The sequence below is a fragment of the Papio anubis genome, chromosome 2, assembly GCF_008728515.1.
Source record: "Papio anubis isolate 15944 chromosome 2, Panubis1.0, whole genome shotgun sequence".
NCBI lineage: Eukaryota > Metazoa > Chordata > Mammalia > Primates > Cercopithecidae > Papio > Papio anubis.
The window spans coordinates 157,677,020-157,700,676 of record NC_044977.1 but is presented as its reverse complement, the minus strand read 5'-3'; the positions used below and the strand labels follow the sequence as shown (position 1 = coordinate 157,700,676).

General features: G+C 48.5%; 1 protein-coding gene and 1 non-coding gene across 2 annotated transcripts in view; both read right to left on the bottom strand.

The window, feature by feature from the left end:
* Positions 1 to 8,506: 8,506 nt before the first annotated feature.
* On the bottom strand, positions 8,507 to 9,551 carry LOC101001712. Its single transcript, XR_004181994.1, has 2 exons — positions 9,484 to 9,551; positions 8,507 to 9,297 (listed from the first exon to the last, which is right to left on the bottom strand). It is a non-coding gene; the product is annotated as an uncharacterized protein C3orf36 (transcript).
* Positions 9,552 to 12,910: 3,359 nt separating this feature from the next.
* Positions 12,911 to 23,657, bottom strand: part of SLCO2A1 (solute carrier organic anion transporter family member 2A1) — an 88,986-nt gene continuing 78,239 nt past the window's right edge. The window contains exons 11-14 of the mRNA XM_003895093.5: positions 22,769 to 22,932; positions 18,610 to 18,674; positions 15,950 to 16,073; positions 12,911 to 15,044 (exon numbers count right to left, since the gene is read on the bottom strand). Coding sequence (XP_003895142.1) covers positions 14,927 to 15,044; positions 15,950 to 16,073; positions 18,610 to 18,674; positions 22,769 to 22,932 — 471 coding nt within the window. The 3' untranslated portion in view covers positions 12,911 to 14,926. The remainder of the gene's footprint in view (positions 15,045 to 15,949; positions 16,074 to 18,609; positions 18,675 to 22,768; positions 22,933 to 23,657) is intronic.

Sequence of the window (23,657 nt, the reverse complement as noted above, 5' to 3'; positions counted from 1 at the left end):
GAAAAGGAAAATGTGACCCAAAGTCCAGAAATAAAAGTAATCAAGTGAAATTGACCATGAGATGGCCCAGATGTTGGATTTAGCAGACAGAAAATTTAAAGTAGCTATTATAAATAAGGAATTATAAATTAAAAATAAAGAATTAAAGGAAAATATATTCAAACAACTAAATGAGAATATTATTTTAATGAGTGAATAGTTCAGGAATCTCAGCAGTGAAATGGAAGTTATTAAAAAAGGATCAAATTGTATTTCTGTAAGTGAAAAATATGAAAACTGAAATTTAAAAAATCACTGGATAGTCATAAGAGCGGGTTAACAGAAGATGACAGAGCAATAGAAATTATCCAGTCTGAGGACCACAGAGGAAAAAGAATGAAGGAAAATGAACAAGACCTGTGGAATGTATCAAATGGTCCAATATGGTTAATCACAGTTCTAGAAGGAGATGAGACTAAATACGGGCTAGAAAAAAATATTTCAAGATATAAGGCTGAAATTTTCTCAACTGAAAAATAACAGTGAATCCCAAGCAAGATAAAATAGCCCAGTGAACTATAAATATAAATAAATACATAGAGATAAACATAAATAAAAGATAAATATAAGAGAATATAAATAAAAGCACACTTAGGGACATCATGTCAAACTGTTGGAAATCAAAGATAAAGAGAAAATACTGAAAGCTGCTAGAAAACAAAAGATAACAAGACACATTGCATACAGAGATCAGTGACATAAATGGACTGCTAACTTCTTAGCATAAATAATGGAATGACATTTTTAAAGTGCAAAGGAGAAAAGCTGCCAACCCAGATCTTTATATTTATATCCAGTAAACAACATCTGTCAAAAATAAGTTAAGTCATTTTCAGGTTAACAAAAGCTGAGACAATTTGTCACCATGAGAACTGTGGTACAAGAAATTCTAAGGGATGTTCTTCAGGCTAAAGATAAAGGATTCCAGGTAGAAACTTGGATCTATGGAAAGTAATGAAGAAGGCCAAAAGTGGGAAGTAGTAATCCAACTCTAAGTTTAGTAACTTTGGTAAATAGTTTAATATTTCTTTTAAAGTCAAATATATACTCACCATATGATCCAGCAATTCCACATCTAGGTATTTACCCAAGAGGAATGAGAACATGTCTTTAAAAGGACACTAACACAAATGTTCATAATGGCCCCCAAACTGGAAGCAACCCAATGTCCATCAGCAAGTCAAAGGTCGAAACATGTAGATATATGGTATTTATACAATGGAAAACTACTGAGTAAAATGAACTTGGCACCAAAAACAGAATTCATAAGAGGAAAAATTAATAAATTGGATCTCATAAAAATGAAACTTTTTGCTTTGTGAAAGTTCAGGTGAAGAGGATGAAAAAATGAACTATAGACTGGGCGAAATAATTTGCCAATCACATATCTAACAAAGGACTAATATTTACAGAGCATAAAGAACTCTCAAAACACAACAGTTAAAAAACAATGTAATTAGAAAATGGGCAAAAGATGTGAACAGACATTTTACCAAAGAGGATATACAGATGGTAAATAAGCACATGAAAGATGCTCAACACCATCAGGGCAATGCAAATTAAAACCACAATGAAATGTTACTACATATCTATCAGAATCACTAAACTAAAAGGGTAACAATATCAAATGATGGCAAGAATACAGAGAAACTGGATCACTCATGCATTACTGGTGAGAATGTAAACTGGTATTGCCACTCTGGAAAACACTAGCAATTCCTTAAAATATTAAACATGCAATTATCATATGACTCAGCAGTTACACTCTTGGATATTTATCCCTAAGAAATAAAAACTTTTCTTCCCACAAATACCTACATACAAGTAGTCTGTTTTATTCATTATTAGCCCCAAACTCGAATCAGCCAGATGTCCTTCAAGAAGAGAATGGTTAACATAATTCTCAGCAAACTAATGTAAGAACAGAAAACCAAACACTGCATGTTCTCACTCATAAGTGGGAATTGAACAATGAGAACACATGGACACAGGGAGGGGATCATCACACTCCGGGGCCTGTCAGGGAATACGAGGGTTAGGGAAGGGATAGCATTAGGAGAAATACCTAAAGTAGATGATGGGTTGATGGGTGCAGCAAACCACCATGGCACATGTAAGAAACCTCCATGTTCTGCACATGTACCCCAGAACTTAAAGTATATATATAAAAAAAGAAGTGAATGGTTAAACAAACTGTGGTACATCCATACCATAGAATACTACTCAGTAATAAAAAAGAACAAACTACTGATACATGCAACAACTTGAATGACTGTCCAGTGAATTATTTTGATATTGAGTAAAAAAAATACATACCATATGATTATATATACCATCTATTATGTATACCATTATATATACTATATGGTCTCCTCATTACCATACATCTTCTCCCCAGGGAACCACTGATCTGATGTCTATCACTGTAGATTAGTTTTGCCTGTTCTAGAATTTAATGTAAGTGGAATCTTAAGTATGTCCTCTCACCTTAAGCCTTCTGGGTGAGATTCATCCATGTTTTGTGTGTGTGTGTGTGTGTGTGTGTCTGTGTGTGTATACATTCTAGAATGTACCTTCTAGAAAGGAATTTTAGAAAAAAAGGACAGATTTTAGAAATGAAGGATAGGTTAGTTACATTTTAGAAACGAAGGATAGATTAGTGTGATTGCCAGGGGCTAGAGATGGGGTGGAAGGGGGCAAGAGGAAGGGAGGTGAGTGTGTTTATAAAAGGGCAACAGGAGGCTGGGCACAGTGGCTCATGCCTATAATCCCAGCACTTTGGAAAGCTGAGGTGAAGCCTGGCCAACATGGTGAAACCCTGTCTCTACCAAAAACACAAACATTAGCCAGGTGCGGTGGTGGGCGCCTGTAATCCCAGCAACTCGAGAGGCTGAGGCAGGAGAATTGACCCTGGGGGGCAGAAGTTGCAGTGAGCTGTGATCAAGCCACTGCACTCCAGCCTGGGCAACAGAGTGAAACTCTGTCTCAAAAAAAAAAAAAAAAAAAGGCAACAGGAGAGATTCTTATGGTGATGGAACTGTTCAGTATCTCCACTGTGGTGGTGGATACATGCAGCTACACAGGTGATAGAATTGTGTAGAGCTACAGGCACACACACATATATGCACACACCAATGAGTACAAGTAAAGCTGAAGAAATCTAAAATAAATGGATTGCATCAATGTCGATATTCTGGCTGCAATGTTATAGTGTTGTAAAATGTTACAATTGGGGATAATTAAGCAAAGTATACAAGGGATCTCTCTGTATTATTATTATTATTATTATTTTGAGATTGAGTCTTGCTCTTGTCGCCCAGGCTAGAGTAGTGCAGTGGTGCGATCTTGGCTCACTGCAACCTCCGCCTTCTCCGGTTCAAGCGATTCTCTTGCCTCAGCCTCCCAAGTAGCTGGGATTACAGGTGCCTGCCACCACACCCAGCTAATTTTTGTATTTTAGTAGAGACAGGCTTTCACCATGTTAGCCAGGCTGGCCTCAAACTCCTGACCTCAGGTGAACCACCAACCTTGGCCTCCCAAAGTGCTGGGATTACAGGTGTGAACCACCATGCCCGGCCATTACAAATATCTTGTGGAAAATTAACGAAGCATAGGATAGTTAAGATAGTATTTTCACTTTTTCAGATAGTCTTATCAGCATTTTTATGTGAAAACTGAAAAAGCAGACACTAAATTTTTGCCTTCATAGAAACTTAGATGATCTGATTGTCATAATCTGATCCTACTTAAGAGACTACCTATGGATATAATGGAAAACAAGAATATTCAACAGGCAGTCTTCATGATAAGCCTTTACTAGGTTCATTCTACAAATATGTGACTTTTAAAACTACCTATTTTATTAGATATTTAAGATGTAGTAAAATCATTTGAAACACAAACTGATGGGCTTAGGCCATTCGAAATAATGATTTCATGACTATTAAAGATGTTCATAATGTAAAGATTTAAAAACGATTTTTTTTTTTTTTTTTTGAGACAGAGTCTCACTCTGTCACCCAGGCTGGAGTGCAGTGGCGCGATCTTGGCTCACTGCAAGCTCCACCCCCCAGGTTCACGCCATTCTCCTGCCTCAGCCTTCCGAGTAGCTGGGACTACAGGCGCCCACCACCACGCTCAGCTAATTTTTGTATTTTTAGTAGAGACAGGGTTTCACCGTGTTAGCCAGGATGGTCTCAATCTTCTGACCTCGTGATTCGCCCGCCTTGGCCTCCCAAAGTGCTGGGATTACAGGCGTGAGCCACCGCGCCTGGCCAAAAATGATTTTTAAAGTTAAAATTCATTTTGCATGTGGGGTAAGGAATCAACTACTGATTCATACAACACCATGGATGGATCTCACTCAAAAGCATTCTGGTGAGAGGACATACTTAAGATTCCACTTACATTAAATTCTAGAACAGGAAAAACTAATCTACCGTGATAGACAGCAGATCAGTGGTTCCCTGCGGAGAAGTGTATGGTAATGAGGAGACCATAAAGGAGCAGGACAGAACTTATTTGGGAGATGGAAATGTTCTATATCTTAATTTGGATATGGAAGTCACATGGATGTCACATTTATCAGAATAAATTGACCTCATTCTAAAAATATATTGGCTGGGCACGGTGGACTCACACCTGTAATCCCAGCACTTTGGGAGGCCGAGGTAGGTGGATCACTTGAGGTCAGGAGCTCAAGACCAGCCTGGCCAACGTGGCAAAATCCCATCTCTACTAAAAATATAAAAACGAGCCGGGTGTGGTGGTGTGCATCTGTAATCCCAGCTACTCGGGAGGCTGAGGCATGAGAATTGCTTGAATCCAGGAGGCTGAGGTTTCAGTGAGCTGAGATTGCACCATTGCACTCCAGCCTGAGCAACAGAGCGAGACTCTGTCTCAAAAAAATAAATAAATAAATAAATAAATAAAAATAAAAATATATGGATACTATTGCATGTAAATTAAACCTCAAGATGATTGATTAAAAAGCACTAATGATGCCAAGTTTTCAAAATGATACAGAGCAACTGACTTCTCCCACACCAGTGGGAAGCATTAAATGGCATGACTTTGGAAATAGGGAGTTTCTTATAAAGTTAAATGTACACATAACCTGTGATCCGGCAAGTTTTGCTTCTAAGTATTTCCCCAAGAGAAAAGAAAACATAGGCCCACAGAAAGACTTGTGCACAAATGTGTACTGCTTAATTTTTAAGTAGTTTTATTCATAATAGTAAAAACATTATAAACAACTAAAATGCCAAAAAACAAATGAACAGAAAAACATGTTTTGCCTAAATGCCAAAAAATAAATGAACAGAAAAACAAATGATGATCTATTTATCCAAGGAACTACTGCCCAGCAATGACAAGGATTTGAACTACTTGTACACATAGCCACACAAATGAATCTCAAAAACATGCAAAACAAGAGAAACCAGATACAGAATGTATTATATGACCCCGATTATATGAGATTCTAGAACAGGTTAAGTTAATCTATAGTGAAATAAGACTTATCATTGGTTGCTTGCACAAGGAAGGAGGATGGAGTGAGGAGGTAGGGATAGTATTGTCTGGAAAGAGGTATCAAGAAATTTTCTGGTGGTCATGGAAATGTTCTATATCTCGATTAAAATGGTGGTTGTATTGTTGTATACATTTGTCAAAACTCATTGAACAGTAAGTAGGCTTAAAATTAATGCTTTTCATTGTTCATAAATTATATGTCAGTAAAGTAGATTTTAAAAAGTCTTTTTAAAGCTTATTTTCTATTGCCTCCAAGTTTTTGGTCTAATCAACTAAGGTTGGAATGCCATTAACTGAGACAGGAAAGACAGGAAAGTCAGTGAAAGGAGGTTTGGGGAGGACGAGGAGCTCAGTGTTGGACTTGATTCTCTAGCAGGCCACAAGCGGTCACCTGGCGATCACCCTTGTTCCTCACATCTTCTGCCCATCCATCCTCAAGCACGGCCAGTCTTCCCTGGTCATTATTTCTCAAACAGCCTTTCTTTCCTTCTGGGCTTGTCTGTTCCAACATCCACCTGGATTTCTGGTGTTTTAACTTGACTCTTTAAGGGTGTGTGTATGTAAGTTTTAAATACCTACAAGCACCAGGCAGATGATGTGGGAACCGCAGCTACCCCAAGAGGACAGGGTCCATCTGAAGGACTGCCCTCTACTCAGCTCCAATCCATTGTTTTTGGGCTGGAGTGCTGCACCAGGGTTTTTCAAGAGAAAACTCGAGTCAAACTCTCCTGGTGTTTGGAGCTAACTTAAAGACATGTAAATATCTTGTAAGCCAACTAGAACCCTTGTGCTGGGCCCAGGCTCAGCCAGTTTCCAATGCCTGTTTTATAACAAGGCAAGTTCTGGTGCTAGGATGGGCTCCAGCGTGGCCTTTTGCTAACCCCGCATTCTGCACTGGCTCAGCCTGGCTGCCAGGAGCCTGTGGGTGCCTGGGATGCTCCTGCTGCTTGCTGGTCCTGCCCTTGGCTCTGACGTCTCCCACTCTAGTATCCCAGTGGCCATAATGACAAGGAGGCCTCCCTCCTAAGGACTTTTGCCAGCCAGGTTTCCTCTTCCAAGTACACATGTAGCCCCAGTGGCCTTTTACACCCTGAAATCTGGTTGTATCTTGCTGCTGTTAAAAGTCTGTCAGTGATGCCCCATCATCCACTGTTAGTTACTAAAGGAGATGTGCATGATACACTCTCCCTCTAGAATCCACCTTCCACCACGCTCTGCCTGAGGCACCTTGCAACTGGGGGCACTACTTACACCCTGCCCTCCAGGCAAACTCTGGTCCAGCTTTCTCACCTCTGAGTCTTCACTCCTGTAGTCCCCTCCGCCCAGAACACCTTCTCTAAGGCCCCTGTCAACAAACTTATCGTATCCTTCAAGACACAGTTAGAGTTCACCTCTGCTCCAGATCTCCAATCCCCTAGGGAATGGGCCTCTTTCACCTTTGTTAATCCACCACATACACCCGCTTCCCCCTGCATTTCCGTGCAGGCATCTGTCTGTTTGCACTTCTCCTTCATGGCACTATTGCACCTGTAATTGATCGGCCAATTGCAGCCACAGTTTGGATGCTTTCTTGGTTGTCTATCTGCCTTCTGTTTGTCTTGTTCACGCCTTTAGGCCTGGTGCCCAGCTTGCTCGGGTGCCTGAGTCTGTGATGGGATGGGTACCTGTCTTTCCCGGGGTAGACAGTGCCCGGAATGCTGACATAAGTTTCTTTCTGACATGCACGCCTATCTCAGGGCCAGGCCCCCAGGAGGTGCTCTGGTGAAGGTTTTTGGATTTGGAAGGAGGAGGAAGCAGAGGCTACTGAGCCCCCTGCAGTGGCTGAATAATGGGTCCCAGATGGTGCCAGTGACGCAGTGGGGAGGCTGACAGCTTCTGGGTGCGAATGGCCCCACAGTGCGGCCGGGGACCACCCTGCCCACGGCCGGTCAGAGAGCCTAAGGAAGCCGCGTGTGCCTGCGGGCCCTCTCGGTGGCTCGTGGCACCTTACCCTCTACTCCCCTTGTTCTCTAACGTGTTTAATACACTTTTGTGCTGAAAATATAAACAGACTAAACGGTGCTTTACCCCGGGGAGGCAGACAGGAAGTTTCCTCGAGGCCGTGTCCCGTGAGCAGGCGCCAGTGGGCTCAGTCTCCGGGCTCCGGGGTGGCCCGAGTAGGGGGAGGCCTGCGTGCGGTGGGCGCGGGGAGCCCAGCGGGCCGGAGGGCGCCCCGGTGGGGAAGCGGACTGTCCGAGGCGAGCTGGGTGGTGGGAGTACCGCCTGGCTCGCTGTGGGGCGGCAGGGGCGTCCCGTGGCGGGCTGGGCGTGGAGCCTCCGCGGTTGGCTTCCCCGGGCCGCACCGGGGCGGGGCGGGGGGCGGCGCCCCCTGGTGGCCGAATGAGACTCCAGGGCGCGAGGGGCCGCCCACCCCGCCTCGCCCACCGGGCGGGGACCTCGCGCCTTCTCTGAGGAAGCCAGGGGAAAGGAGCCGAGACCGCAGTCCCCTGGACCCGTTTCCTTGTCTGTGGGATGGCATGATAATTGCATCTCACAGGGCTGTCGTGAAGATTCAAGGAGCAAATGTATGTAAAGCGCTTCGGATGTCTGGTACATTGTGAGCCTTTGAGCTGTTGAAACTCTGGGATTCAAGCGGCTCGGGTCAAAGAGGAACGGTGTGACACCTGCCTCTGTCCTTTCCAGTGTGGACTCAAGGGAAAGCGTGTGTCTCATCCAGACCCCCCAGGCTCTCTTTTGTAAGCTGGCGGTCATGAAATGTAATGAGGACAAAGGTTTAAACAAATATTGGTCCCTATCTGGGACCTCTGAAGTCACTTTTAATGGATTTGGGGATTTGACAGATTTAAAAAGGGGTGCCTGCTGTGTGGCCCATTTATAGACCTGTAGAGCGAAGAGAAGGAGATTAGTCACACTGGGGGCCGGAGTAGAAGCCGTTTTAAATTAGCTGCCCCGCTCTGCCTTGAGACTGAGACTTTCTGACTCTCACTTTCACGCTTGGGTTCCAGCGCCCAGATGAGAAGAGAGAGAAGGTAGAAGAGGAAGGAAGGGAGGGAGGGAGGGGATAGAGCAGTGGCCACCAACTCTCCCTGAGCGGGGGCAGAGTGGGTGGTTCTCCCCAGGTGGGCAAGGTGGGGGCCCCATGGGTATGCTGGGCAGGGGTGGAGTGTGCTGGGAGCACGCGGAAGGACTGCGCCTCTGCTCCTCGGGGTGTGGCGCGACGCACTCAGGAGCCCCTTCTCTAGGGGCTCAGGAGACTCCAGGAGGGTACTGTGAGCTAGGAATGCCTTCCTGAGCCTGGTTGGTGGGGCCTCTGAGGCCGTTCCTTCAGGCCCTGAGTGGGCAGAGGGGCAGGTGAGCACTAACCCAGGAGCCAGGACTAGGCTGAGCCCACTACTCACAGCCTGGGGTAAGCCAGCCTCCAGACCCTCCAGGATGGTCTCAGCCTGGATCCGACTGCCTCTCCTGCCTGACCACTGTGCTCCTTCACAGGCCTCTGGCCGGCAAGTTCTCAGGATGTGCACAGGTTTTCCTGCTTCCTTACCTTTGCACACCTTTGCTTGTTCCTTTTGCCCAGAAAGTCTTTCCCAGCACACTTGACTCTCTTGAAACCCAGTCTCTCCCACATGGCTAGTATCAAGCCCCTTCTCCCATCGCTCATCAGATGAACTCAGAGCACTGGTACTTTGCCCTGTGTCAAGGTCTTGTCCTAGCTCTGGATTATATGTCCTTGAAGGGTAGGGGCCATGTGTTTGTCACCTCTTGTCCTTATACACATCAGGTACTACACAAATGAAGGGAGGCGTGAGGGACAACTGGAAGGGGCCTTGTTTTCTTCATGTGCAGGATGGGACTAGTCATAGCGGCCCCACAGGGCTGGTGGGAACTCTGGTGCCATTCTGCAATCAGAGTCACCCCATCTCCTCCTCGCCCACAGAGTCTTGCTCCGTCAGCTGTCCTGTTGGACTCTGCAACCTCCCCATCCTGTGGCCCCCTGCCCCAGCAAATCTCTTCCCTCTGAAGCCATCCTTTTCTTGACCCTGCATCTCTCTCAGCCACCACCCCATCTCTGCCTCCTCTGAGCAAATCGTCTTTCCCACCTCCCCAGCCCTCTGCAGACTGCCTCGGCCTTGCCTGAGCATCATCTCCTCAGCTTTGGGGACCCACAGTTGGTGCTTCCTCCATTGGGAAATCTTTCCAGACTGTGTTTCCCAACCCCGACAGTCCCGCAAAGCTGGTTTAAGTGTCCTGGTGAGCAACTGTGTCCACCTAGGTTCACTACCCACAGTAGAGGGTTTTAGTGCTCAACCATATCTGCTCTTTCCTCCTTCTGAGCACACAGAATATTCTGTCCTGCTCTTGTGGCAGCTAGACTGGGAGCAGAGTGAAGAGTGTTACTTTGGGACAAAGCATTGCTTAGCAGTGCGGGATCTTCCAGGACTTTCTTCCCCTACCCCATCGATCATAGCAGCTTATTATGAAATGGAGGTACCTCAGGTTCCAAACAGTCTGGGTTACTGAGACACTGGCTGTGGGGGGGCGGGCTCTGAGGCCATATGTCCAGGCCCTGAGCAGGCAGAGGGGCACTACTGAGCCACTGACCTGAGAGTCACCCAGATCACCGCAGGTTCTGTGGGTGAGATATCTTTTGTTGTGTCAAGTGACTTAGAGAGGTCTGTTACTACAGCATAGCCAAGCCCTTCCCCACTGATTTACCGATTAAAGAAGTGTTCTAAATGGGTTAATGGCTTGGTAAACTGTAAAGATCTGTGCACATTTAGTTATTATTATTGCTGTCAAGTTGTAGCAGGGCTGGAGACGTGATGTGGCTGGGAGAGTGGAGGAATGGCCAGGGTATGTCATGGAGAAAAACCCCTCTCATTTATGATTTGCCAAGGGCTTGCCCAGGATCTGTTTCCATATTTAATCTCTGATGAAAGGTTATAATGAGTCTGGTATCTGGTGCTACTGACAGAAGATGGACCTTTCTTCCCGGTATTTAATTCCTGTGGTTGTGAAAGATAGGATGTATTTCTCCTGGATTTGCTATAATATAATATTTTAATATCGATTTGATACTGACTGGCTTCAGACTCCAGCTTAACTGTATCTCTCCATCTTTGAGAGTGGTTGAAGAAAATCACATGGCTTTGTTTCTTGAGCAAGAATCTGCTAAGCAGTCACCAGATGGGGCTGTTCCCTTGAAGGCCTGTGTGCAGGATTCTCAGGGCCTTTTCTTCTCAAAACCCTTCCCTCTTTGTCTCTTTTCTCCACAACTCTCCTTTAACTCATGGTGCTATAGGGATAAATTGCCCTGTTTAATGAATAGTTGTTGAAGAGAAGGTAAGTACATGAACTGTTACCTGGTTCTCCTGCCTCCTTTACCCACTTTAATTGGCCCTCAAGAGATTCCCCCACTTCCGTCCCATGGGCCAGTGAACATCAGTGGGAAAAGAGGGGCCTCTCCACCATTTTAGTCCACGCTGACTCTTCAGAATGACTCAGCTGGGGAGATTGGGCTGGACCAGAGAGAGGTGGACAGCCTGGTTTGAGTCTGGGCCTGGCCAGCTATTATGTGAAGCTGTCCACAACGGTTGCTTCCTCAGAATCAGATTCCTCACCTTTAAATGGGACATCCATCATGGAGGATCACCCCAGAGGGCTTTGGGCCAAAGGGTAATTGATAGAGATATGGTATTTAGTTATCACTGTATTTGTACTTTTTCCAAGAAGCGTCAAAGAAGGATGGACTATAAAAGGTTCCTGCACACTCTTCCTTTTCTGGCTTTTTTGTTCAGCCCTTGAGGGGCTGGATTGGGTGAGGAGAGGGAGTGGTGCAGAGGAGTGGGCTTCCTAGGACGGGCTGGGAGAGGGCATGGCTGCGAGTGTGCATAGGGAGGTGGGCCTAACCCTGGGGTCTAGGTTTTCTAGGATTTCCAGGCTCAGGTGAGAAGCAGGGCCATTAAACAGCCTCAAATGGGAAAGGGACCAAAGACTCACGATGGCACCCTTGATTCAAGGGTAAGTGGCATCCAAGGACCTTCAGATGGCACTAGGAGTCAGAACCAAGCATGGTTGATACTGAATTTCCAGCCAGACAGCAGGATGGGGGGTTTGAAATCAATAACTGATTTAAAGAAATAAGTAATTTTTTTTTCTTTTTGCACATCCAAGTTTGTGAAATGAGAATGTCTGTCTCAGTACTGATAAGAGCCTCATATAAATGTGAGCTCTTGGATTGTTTTTCATGCCCACTCACTCTTGGTTGCAGTCATCCAAAAAATCAGATTCACAGGCATCTCTTCACAGGCATCTCTTCACCTTGTTATCCTTCACTCACCTTTGAATATACCAAAGGCCTATCGAGCCTCTACATTTCTCAGTGGCCTAAGCACAAATGGGCATCCCCCAGGCTCCACTGCACTGACAGTCCACCTCACAGGGTTTGGGAACCACCCACATCAATCTCATGAGGGGCCATTAAAAGTGCCATTCCTGGGTCCCTCTCAGACCCACAGAAGTAGACTCTGGGGCTGGGTGGAAGGTTTTGGGAATTTGCATTTTAACAACATCCTCTATGAGTGTCACACACTCAAGAAAGTTAAGCTTTGCTCTAGAAGTGAAATGAAAGTGACACTATTATACTCCCTGCTGACAGCTGAGAAGAAAGATTTTCTGGGGAGTAGTAGTACTGGTTGTGACCATGTGATCAATTATGATTATGATATTAATTCTGTTTTGTGCCATGGACTTAGCTGTTTGCGTCCAACTCCCCTTCTGGATATAAACCCAAGAGCAGAGATCTGGCCTCCTCAGAGCCCAGCAGAACTACACTGAAGGGATAAGCAGTGTCTGGTACCTGCCTGATACCAGGCTAATGGGTTGACAGTTGCATTACCTCTAATCCTCATGGCCGTGGGCTCCTGGGGTCTATGTCATAAGCACTTTCTCTGTTTACAAGATGCAGGTGCTGGCAGGGCGCAGTGGCTCGCGCCTGTAATCCCAACACTTTGGGAGTCCGAGGTGGGAGGATCACTTGAGGTCAGGAGTTTGAGATCAGCCTGGCCAACATGGTGAAACCTTGTCTCTACTAAAAATACAAACATTAGCCAGGTGTGGTGGCGCAGGCCTATAATCCCAGCTACTCTGGAGGCTGAGGCAGGAGAATCTCTTGAACCCAGGTGGCAGAGGTTGCAGTGAGCCAAGATTGTGCCACTGCACTCCAGCCTGGGTGACAGAGCAAGACTCCATCTCAAAAATAAAATAAAAATAAAATAAAGTGCAGGTACTCTCTGTTCTCTGACAGATGTATATGACAACATAAATTCAGGACCAAGTTACCTCAATAGCAAAATTAGAATATTTTAATAGTAATATAATAGAATAAAGGTTTGGGAGGGCAACCATAATCTTCTAGAACCTGAAGGTTGGCATTCATTGTTCATAAACTCAGCTGAAGGCAGTGCCTTCCAAATTTGGTTAGATTGCTGTGGGAAAGACCAGGGTTAGTTGCAGGGAATCATTTTCCAAGCAGAACCATTTCAAATGCTAAAACTGGCCCCTGAGGTTATATTGAGCCTCCCTTCCTGAGTGAGATGTTTGGAGATGAGGTGGCTTTGGAAATAAGCCTGTCTGTAACAGTGGTTTCCACAAAGACGTCAGTCTCATGGCATTGGATATTGTTTGGACACTGACATGAATGTTTTGGCATATCACCATATGAGGCCTTTCCAGAGGTGGCTTCTAGTATGCTTCTGGAGGGGTCTTCCAAGAAGAGTGGCACTTAAGGGTCATGTATGGCCATGACCCATGCCCAGTTGTTCCAGAGGACACGGTGAGACAGAGCTGTCTGGCAAAGGGCCAGGTGCAGAGTCAGTCTGGGGGCCATGGATGGCATGGATAGTGAGGTCAGGATCCTTCATGCCAATCTGTGGCTGCTTGCTGTCCCCACCTCTCCTCCTGCTCTCACCAACTCCCATGCCCCCAGTCCCACACTGCCCACCGAGCACACCCTGGGAGGAGGCCCTAATGTAAATGGAGGGAGGTGAGGTAAAAGCTGAGGGAAGCTCCTTGGAGAACCCTGTATTAGCACTGCTTTGCACAAAGTCGGTCTCTGATAAATATATTTGTTGAAGAATGGCCTCCTTTGTTGGCTTCTATCTCTCGACCTCTATCACATAGCAGCGGTGTCTGTCAGCCCAGGCACCCACCTCTCTGGAGGCAGTGAGAAGAGGCTGAGAAAATGGTGATGGTGTGAGCACATTTGAAACCAGGAAAGCCACCCTTGACTGGCTCTGTTTTGTGGGCCGCAGCTTGCCCTCCAGCTTGGTGGCAGTGGACATCCACTCTGCTTCGTCACTTGCTTTGCTGACATCTCTTCTGCCTCTCTACTCCTCGGAATACAGGCTGAAGTCCAGACAGGGAAGAGCATGTGAAGCCACCTCATCTGCTGCCAGGGAGATGTGGGAGGTTCTTCCCATTACTCTGAGATGAGGGGGTCGCGTCCCCACATTGAAGGGGTGGGAGGTTGGGCATCAGGACCATTTCATAGGCCTTCCTTGGGTCTTCACTATGTTGTAGCTTTCTCAGTTTGAAATGTACCCCAGAAAGACAGGGATAAAATGTGAGGATCTAAGGACAGAAAGTCCAAGGTTCATATGGACAGCACTTAGATGACCCATCCTTGGTGTTTCTCAGTCCCTGCTCTGGTGCCTGTGTGCAGGTAATGGGCAGAGCCTGTACTTCCCAACATGGCAGCATCCAGAATGGCCTCTAGGTATAGGAAGTGAGGATCTGAGGGGGAGGGAGCCAGCCCCTCCCATAGTCTGTGCTGATGCCAAACCCAGGTGCAAAGGGGGCTACAGCCAGGCTCCCCAGTCTCCCAGTGGCTCTGGCTATTAATAACTCAGCCACTTCCTTCTTCCTCTCACCCCTGCCACTCTGCAGGGTGTGGGCAGTCAACGGGAGAGTGGAGCTGCCTGGCAAGAAGGGCACATACCCTTTTCCCTCTCTGTTTAGGATTCCCCCCAGGGCTGGTGAGGGGCCTGGCTGCCTCAGTGGGCATTCTCGATGAAGAACTCAGCACTGAAGTGAGCCTGGGCATCTGGAGGCCCCTTCCAAGGGGCCAGGGAAGACTCAGCCCCCCAACTCTGGCCCATGCAGCCCAGGTGCACAGTGGCCCTTAGGAACTGTGGGGAGGACTCTGGGAGGACGAGGTAGGGAAGGCAAATGAGGACTGGGGTTTTCTTTCTTGTTTAAAAATACAAAAAGGAAATGACGTGTTAACATTAGTGAATATAGGCAGGTGTGGAAGAGGCACGGTCCGCTCTCTGGAGCAGGGCAGTGGCCCGGGCGGGGGTCAGATGAGGCCTGCCGCCTTCTGCACGTTGTACTCCTTGTTCTTCTTCACCCTCCAGCTGATGAAGCAAAGCAGCAGCATGCCCAGCGCCTTGTAGCCCATCTGCAGGCCCAGGTACCTGTGGGCAAAAGGAGGCAGGACTGGTGAGGGAGGGGGCTCTGCAGCCCACATCCCAGGGCCAGGACCACCGGGAAGAGCCACGTCATTCCCATGCTGGCCCACGAAGGGTGTGGGCACCATCCAGGTGTGGATCACTTTCCTCATTTCTTTGACCCAAAAGGGAACAAAGCTGCAGGGAAGCAGGCAGGGAGTAGGCATGGGACTCCTAATCCGGGGCTCGTCATCCCTCCACCGGCTCTTTCCAGAGGACCAGAGGTGACCCAGCTGCCCCAGCCAGCCCTGGAGGGTCCTGTCAACCAAGCAGAGCCAGAAGGAGAGGGGCCTCTTCTCATTGCCCTCTTGACCTGTCCCTTTTGCGGCTTTCTCTGCCACTCCCATACCATTTCCAGCCCCTGCCCAGTCCCCTGAAGCCCACCTTCCTGTGGTTTCTGGGCCATATGACAATGGCAGCAGGTGAGGTGGCTGGAAGGGGTGCAGAACCCAATGGCACTGCAGCTGGGCATGGCCCATTGAGGCAGGTTGGTCCGCCTGCCCTGGACCTCTGCCAGGAGCCATGATACAGCCCCTCTGTCTCTGAGCAGCAGGAGGCTGCCCCCATTGTTCCACATTGTTCCACAGCCATGGCCTCTTCCCTGGGCTGCAGCCATCCCCACCCTTTCTTTCTGCTGCTGCCCCTTCCAAACGCTTTCGGGTCATGGAAGTCCCTGGACATCTCCCTGTGAGCCCTGAAAAGCCTGTTATAGTAGCCCCTGCTCCCTGTCCATGGCAGGGCCGCAGAGCTGGCCCTTCATGTTCTCTTCTTCGGAAGCCTGACAGCCCCCACAGTAGCCACTGGGCATATGACTACTGTCATCTCAAGCCCAGGGCCTGGCTCTGGGACACACATGCGTGTTGGGCCCTCACCTGTCTCGGAGAGCATCGTTGTCATAGTAGGCGCAGGCCCCTCGCCTCCCCAAGCACAGCGAGTTCCACCGGATGCAGGAGTGGTCAATGGTGAGGCCATAGAGGGCTGGAGATGGCAGCCAGGCTGGAAGAGGGTTCAGAAAGCCCTGGTCAGATGGAACTGCAGGCAGAGGTGCCCAGCAGGGATGTGGGAGCCAAGTCCCCTGCCTGGTTCACATATATGAGAATGGCTCTGCTGCACCCATAGGACTCACAGTGACTCTGGAAAGCAGAATAGCTTTCAGTGAAGCCTGAATTTCTCTTTCACCAGAAGGCTTAGAGGAGAAAAGGGACCTGGGCCATTCTTTCAAGGCAGAGTAAGTCACAGGGATCACCTTGATGCCAGCTCAGACATCCAACATAGTTCTCCTGAGGTCAGCTCAGAGTGGAGCTACATGGGCCTCCACTGTGTGGCAGGAGGCTCTCCAGGCATCGACTTCTCAGGTCCTCACACTGGCCCTGAGGTGTGGGTGCCCACTTTTTAGTGAAGAGGAAGGGGTTCTTGGCTGGGACACTGTAACATAGCCAAGAGAAGTCAAGGCAGGACTTTGAACCCTGGTTTATGGAGGTTCGAATCCCATGCACTTCCACCACACCAAGCTGCCCTATTGGATTAGACAGTACCCCTCTGCAGACCTCCCAATACCTGGCTTCTCAGAGCTTCTTCTCTGGGCCCCTGAACTTCCCAGCAGCTGAGTGCTAAGATTTGGCTCGGCAGGGGCTGTGCCTTCCTGGCTGTTAAATATTCTGGACGCCTACACTATGCGTGGGTAGTGTACCACTAGCTACAGCTCTAGGCAGTTACTGGACTGGGGAGGGACTTGTCCAGGATTTACACCAAGGCTGGCCCATCCCATTCTCAGAACCAGGGTGCTAAGAATAACCTCCCAGACTTTGTTTAGGGCCCTGTGAGCAACTGCTTCCAGAAGAAATACAGACAATATTCCACTTGTGGCACTGCCCACAAGTGGGAAACTACAAGAAGAAGCCTCTCCACTCAAATCCTGCTCACTCCCAAGTCTCCAGGTGAACAGAGGGATGAAAACTGGCCAGGCAGAGTGACATATGACACTTCCCTGCGTAGAAACAAAGTCCAGAAACATTGTCGACCCAATCCCAATGGGTAATTAAAAACCTGTCATAGGAAGTCCTTTTATCTACCCAAGAGTGGATTGTGTTCTTGGGTGATACATGGAACCCCTCCAGGCCTGGGTTTTCTCACTGTGGTCCCACATTGAGTTATCTGAGCTCAAATGGAAAAACAAAAGCAGCAAGTGCTTCGAGCAGTGCGATAGAGTCGAGAGAGTCCTTGTTTTCAAGGCCATTTTCGAGGTTGCTGGAGGAAGCAGGAAAGGGCTCTTTAGAGCCTGTCCTAGTTGCTGGGTGGGCTGAGAGGAATGTGAGGTCTCCTTCCCAGCAGAAGTTTTAGAGAAAGTTAAGTTATAAATGAAAATAAGGAGCTCTGATGACAACAGAGCCTCTGCTGGGAGGACAGGTAGATCCTGCCCCCCTGCTTCCTCTGTTTATAATGCAGGCAGCAAGAGCAGGGTCTAAAGAGGCTCTGCAGGGACTAGAGGAACAAGAAATCCCACTGAAAAAGCTGGTTCATTCCCATCATCCAAACACTTCTCCCAACCTGGGGTTGGATTGGGCCCAGCAAGGGCTCCCGCTCACCTGGCCCCAGTAGGAACATCACCAGCACATCTCAAAATGGGGATGGAAGCTGCTGCTCTCACCGCAGGGTGCGGTGTTGACTGAGGCACAGTGGGCTATACATCATTTCAGCATTTATGGTCAGAAATGACACCTTATAGTAACTGAAGTTCCTCTTGCTGGAGTCTCCACATTCCCCTCTGTAGTTTGCACCCTTAATTAATACATCCTCAGTTCAATTAGGTCCCTTTACTTCTGTGTGCCTGACATTACAAGGATCCCTCTATTACTGCCTTGTGTTAAATCTAGTGTACGGATGTGTCAAGAAGGAACAGCCAGTGTGAGCAGTCCAGGAACGGGCCTGCATTGTGCCCCCAGCCCTCCGCCCAGGCACCCCTGCTTGAGGCAGCTTGAGCACCCCTGCTGCCTCAAACAGCTCGCCCTCCCGCGGGGCACTGTTGATCACTTGTGCACAGCGCCATTCCTCTGGTGGGCTCTGGACTGCTTGAGGGCAGGCAGGACTCACCAGCAGAGGGCCCCACGTGGAAGAAATTTTGCTGAATAGTTTTAGCAGGAGTGAATTTTGTAAATGGAAAGGAAGCCAGGGCTGGGCTCAGCTGCTGCTCTGACTTGGCAGGAATGCAAAGTTTTGCTCCTACAGTGAGTTTTGGGAGAAAGATTTAAAAATACCTGCCTTTAACACTCTATTAGGTATTCTCAGCTGTGTTCACTTTTAATTTTTCTTACATAACTTAGTTAGGAATGAATGCCATAGATGGAGTCTTTCCTAACCTCAAGCAATCTGGGAAACCGTCCACATGGATTTTGGCATCTGCTGTTGATTATGCACAGCTTCTCTTTGCCATGGAGATGAGATGGTGCTTCCTCCATCGCTACCTTGCACCCATAGCCCTCGGATGCCCCATCGCCTGCGGCCACTTTTGGGAAGAGGGGTCTTAGACACTTACCCAGCAAGCGCATCAACAAGAACTGCACCCCGATGGCAAATGACTTTTCCTCCTGGTTCACCACACTGAAAAGACAGACAGCAAATCAGCAGTGGGAGGATTCAGGGCTGCACGATCCCTTGGGTAAGGGACAGCCAGCCTCAGAGCGGGTCAGAACCAACCCTCATGCGGCCTGACAAGCCCTCTGGTGATTGGGTTCACCTGGGCTGAATGCTGTAGTTCTTTACATCAGTGGTCTCAAAGCGTGGTCCCTGGATCATCAGCATCCCCTGGGAGCTTGTTAGATATGCAGATTTTCAGGCCCACCCTGGACTTACTGAGTCAGAAAGTCTGGGGATGGGGCCCAGCAATCTGTATTTTACCTCCAGGAGATTCTGATGTACCACCGAAAACCACTGGTCTGTGTGATTTTCAGGGCTGCCCAGAGCCCCCTTCAAGAAGCAGAGGGCAGTAGAGGCTAGGAGTGGAGAGAAGGATGCTGTGGGTGTGTTGATAGCAGCAGGTCTGAACAACTCCCACAGAATGTCTTATACCAGTAAAAGACAGCCCTGCTGCAAAGTGTAATTAGAGCCCTTGGGCTGCAGGCTTCTGTGCACAGCTAAAAGAATTCCCTACCCCGGGCTAGCTCTGGGTGTGTGCATACAACTCCACCCTCAGAAAGGTCCCATGTTTGGCTTAATGCTCTGCTGCAGCTGTCTGGAAATTCTTAATTTTTGAGCCAGGGGCTTTACATTTTCATTTGTAATAGGTCCTACGAATTAGGTAGCTGGTCCTGCCCCTAATCATCTTCCTTCAAGAGAGGAAAATGTGTTTGGCTAAGGAAGGAGATTCAGAGAGAGCGGGAGACAGCCCTGCCGTCCCAGCTGGGGAGTGGAGAGAGGGAGAGGACACCCCCACCACAAGGTGGGGAGCCAGCAGCTGGCCAGCAGAGCACCTGATGAGTGACTTTACTCCAGGACTCTCTGTGCTCTGGGCACACACACTCCCAGTGGGTGCTTGTTGGGAAGAGCTTTCAGTACTAGGGGACAGTGAGGAAGGGAGCTCAGAAGTAATCCCCAGGCCTCTACCTATGGTTTGTTTCACCACCACCATCACAGTTCCACTAGCAAACTGGAAAGTGACCTTTGCCCAGCCCCTGAGGGATGGTCCGGTGAGAGAAATACTCACTGGGGCAGGGGAAGAGGCACCCCTTGGGGCCCCCCAGTATAAAGTGTCTCAAATCCTGTTGTGCCTACAGATCCCTCCAGTGGTCCGGTTCATAATAGATGCCTGCCTTGTCTTGGCCCTTGCCCTGGGCCCACTCATTCTCAATGAAATGGGACTTGGCCACCCCAATTTGGCTTTTGATTGAGGTCCTGGGCCCCTTCTAGTCTCTGTCCCATGTGGCCCTGAATGAAAGCTGGCTTTCTGACCTCTCTTTCTCCTTCCACATTTTCAGCTAGCCTTCACTTCCAGCTTGTGTTCCCATGGCTAACTGGGGGCCAGGGCTCATACAAATAATGCTTGGGTCACCTACAAAGTCATTTTTTTTCTTCTGAGACAGAGTCTCATTGTGTCACCCAGACTGGAGTGCAGTGGCTCAGTCTTAGCTCACTGCAACCTCTGCTTCCCAGGTTCAAGCAATTCTCCTGCCTCAGCCTCCCGAGTAGCTGGGACTACAGGCACCCGCCACCACGCCCGGCTAGCTTTTGTATTTTTAGTAGAGACAAGGTTTTGCCATGTTGCCCAGGCTGGTCTTCAACACCTGACCTCAAGTGGTCCACCCACCTCGGCCTCCCAAAGTGCTGGGATTACAGGTGTGAGCCACCACACCCGGCCTACGAAGTCATCTTTAAGCCTCTCCTTCTTCACACTAAATAGCATCAATTCTGTCATGTTTCCCAGTGGGATTTATCTTTAAATCGTTGTGGGATCCGGGGGCCTCCTCTCCACCTCCTACCCCTACTCGACCTAGAAAGGAGAGCTTTTTCTAGAGAAGCCCATCTTGTGGTTGAAATGATGCTCTGTTCTTCCTGACTTCCTCGTCCCTGGGATTTGACAGGAGTCCTCTGGGAGGAGATTTGACAGGGATTGCCCTTTTCCCTGCTGCACAGGGACTTGCCAGGGAGATTTTCTTACCCTGTCCCATCTCCTCATCATGGCCTTGTGTAGTTTTATGTCAGGGCTAGAGGGTCCACTGTGGTCCATCTGACCCAAGGTGCAAGAAGGGAAGCCTGCTGAAGAGTCTCTGGTGAAGGTGTCAGTGCTTTGAATGTGCAGGATGGGGAGCAGCAGAGAAGGGAGTGACTGTGGTGTCAGGGAAGGCAGCACGCTGTGGGTTCCAAGCATCCTTGCACCTTCTTGCTGAATAAGCTCAAAATGCAAGGTCCTGACTGCTGTTTTCCTGCACCGTTTCTCAGAGTTGTAGTTGCAATGAGCAACCCTGAGGCATGAGTTAACATTTCCTCCAAGACCAGGAGCAGCATTGCTCACTGGTCACCGTAGAAGTGGCGGCTCTTCTATGCTCAGTGTTCTTACAAAGTGTGCACCTGGGCCTCTCTGTGTCACCCCTGTAGGATTTGGGGGGCAAGGATAACTGACACACCCTAAGTTTTGTGCTTTCTGTGCTGTCATAAAGTATTTTGTCTTTGACCCAGGAGTCTCACATCTTCTGCCAGCATCCTTGAAATAGTATTTGATTTGATAGCTTTCAAGCTAACTTGATAGCTCACTTATAAATACGGTAAAATCCCAGATCCCAACAAGTGGCTGCATCTGCTCCTTTCTTTTCTCTGAGCCTTCTAGGGAAAATAGGTCATAGACACCTAGCTGGCTGTTAATTATTATTATTATTATTGTTATTTGATTAATAGTGATAATTAACCAATATATAGAACACCTTATATTTGCAAAGCAATTTACCATGTAATCCTGACAGCAACCCTTTGAGGTCGATATCATTATCATCATTTCATGAATGAGGAGACTGAGGCTCAATGAGGCTAGGCAACACCCTAACACAGCCAGTATGTGGCAGAGCAGGGACTTTGATCCTGGCACCGGGAGTCCAAATCCTGTGTTTTTGCCCTCTCTACTTGCGAGGTGAGTGAGGACAGGAGGGAGGGAAGCAGGGGTGGGTTAGGTGAATTTGGTACAACTGTTGTTTTCTCCTTGCAGCCAGTGAGGTGAAGAGCGGGTCATTCCCAGTGAAAAGCTCAGAGGCATTCATTGCCAGCTGCCAGCCGTAACGGGACGCCCTGCTCCTCCCCTCCAGCTCTGGCCAGCCACTCCCTTCCTGACCTGAGGACTTGGTCCTGGAGCCAATCATACCGGGATTTTCTCATTTTCATCCTTTTCCATAGCCCTCACTCTGACTCTGAAACTTTCCACATTTTCCTGCCTTGCTTTTATGCATCCAACTAAATTCTCTTTGCTCTTCTCATGTCTTTTAGAATTTAAAAATAAGCAAACCTACAGGCGTTTCCAAGGTGTGGAGCCAGGCAGCCTGGCTTCAATAAGTGGCTCAGCCATTCACTGGCTCTGCCATACTACACTAGTGATTTTTTTTTTAATTATTATTATTTTTTGAGACGGAGGCTCACTCTGTCACACAGGCTGGAGTGCAGTGGCATAATCTTGGCTCACCGCAACCTCTGCCTCCCAGGTTCAAGTGATTCTTCTGCCTCAGCCTCCCAAGAAGCTGGGATTACAGGCACCGGCCACCACACCCAGCTAATTTTTGTATTTTTAGTAGAGATGGGGTTTTGCCATGTTGGCCAGGCTGGTCTTGAACTCCTGACCTCAGATGATCCGCCTGCCTCGGCCTCCCAAAGTGCTGGGGTTACAGGCATGAGCCACCGCACCCAGCCTAGGCTTGTGATTTAACCTCCAATGTTCAGAGTGGAGGCACCAACAGGGCCTGTGTCACACGGACGCTGTGGGACTGAATGAGGCCCTGCAATGAGGAGCTCAGCACAGCGCCCCCCAGGGCAGGGCTCCCAGCATTGTTGCCATTATTATTATTTCCCCTCAGCAAAAGAACATTGCACATTGTCATTCAAAGGACTCTGAGGGCCAGGAAAGAGGGGAGAAATGAGAAATAGGCAACTAGGCGCAAAGTCAAAGGGAGTTGTGGGGAAGGAGAAGCCACGCCCCAGACCCCCAGAGGTTTGCCACTCACCGCAGAACCATCATGTAGAGGGGGTTGTGGGAGATGCAGGCTATCAGGGACACGAAGGAGATGAGGAAGATGGCCGGGAGCAGGAAGTGGGCACAGGGGACAGGGCACGATCCTGTCTTTGCTGAAGCGGATCCCCCAGTCACACAGCTGCAGTTCAAATAGATCTTGAAGAAGAAGAGGAGGGGAAAAGGGGAAACTTTGTGATTATTTCACTTTCACACACTTCAGAGGTCTGCACCAGCTCTTCCTGGAGACTTAACTTTCAACCCTTGTGTTCTCTGGATCTGGTTCCCAGGGAAGCTGGGTGAGGCTGAGGAGGCCAGGTGAGGATTTCAAGCTGGCCCAGAGTTTTGGGCAACAGAAACCATCTTCTGGGATGGACTGGGCTCCTCCAGAAGTCACATCTGCCTCTGGATTCCCCGGGAACACTGCCAGGCTAGGCCCCCCACCCCCAGCTTGGAGCCAGGGGCCCAGGAGGGCTCTCCTTTGGGCCAGGCCTCCTGTGCCCAGCAGTGGCGGTTTTGCAGATTGTTGTTTTTGCTGTTTGTGTGTTTATTGCAGAGGGAGGCATAACCAGTAGGAGGGCAACGGGAACACAGTGGAATTCCCTGAGTTCTGATGCTGTCAGGCCTTTGCTGGAGCTCCCTGCCTGAAAGAAACTCCTTCTGCCTAGAAGGGACTCCTGAGGAGGCCCCTGTCTCAAGTCTGCAAGTCCATATGGCTCAATACTGTTGTCCAACTCACTTTAGTGGCCACTGCCCTTGTCTGGTGGTCTTCACCTTCCTTCGCTGCTCTTGTCAGATGGCCCAGCCTGTGACAATTTCAGCGTCCAAGCAGTTACAGGACTAATATTGGAACTAATGGACTAGTATGTTTCCTTCTGCCAACA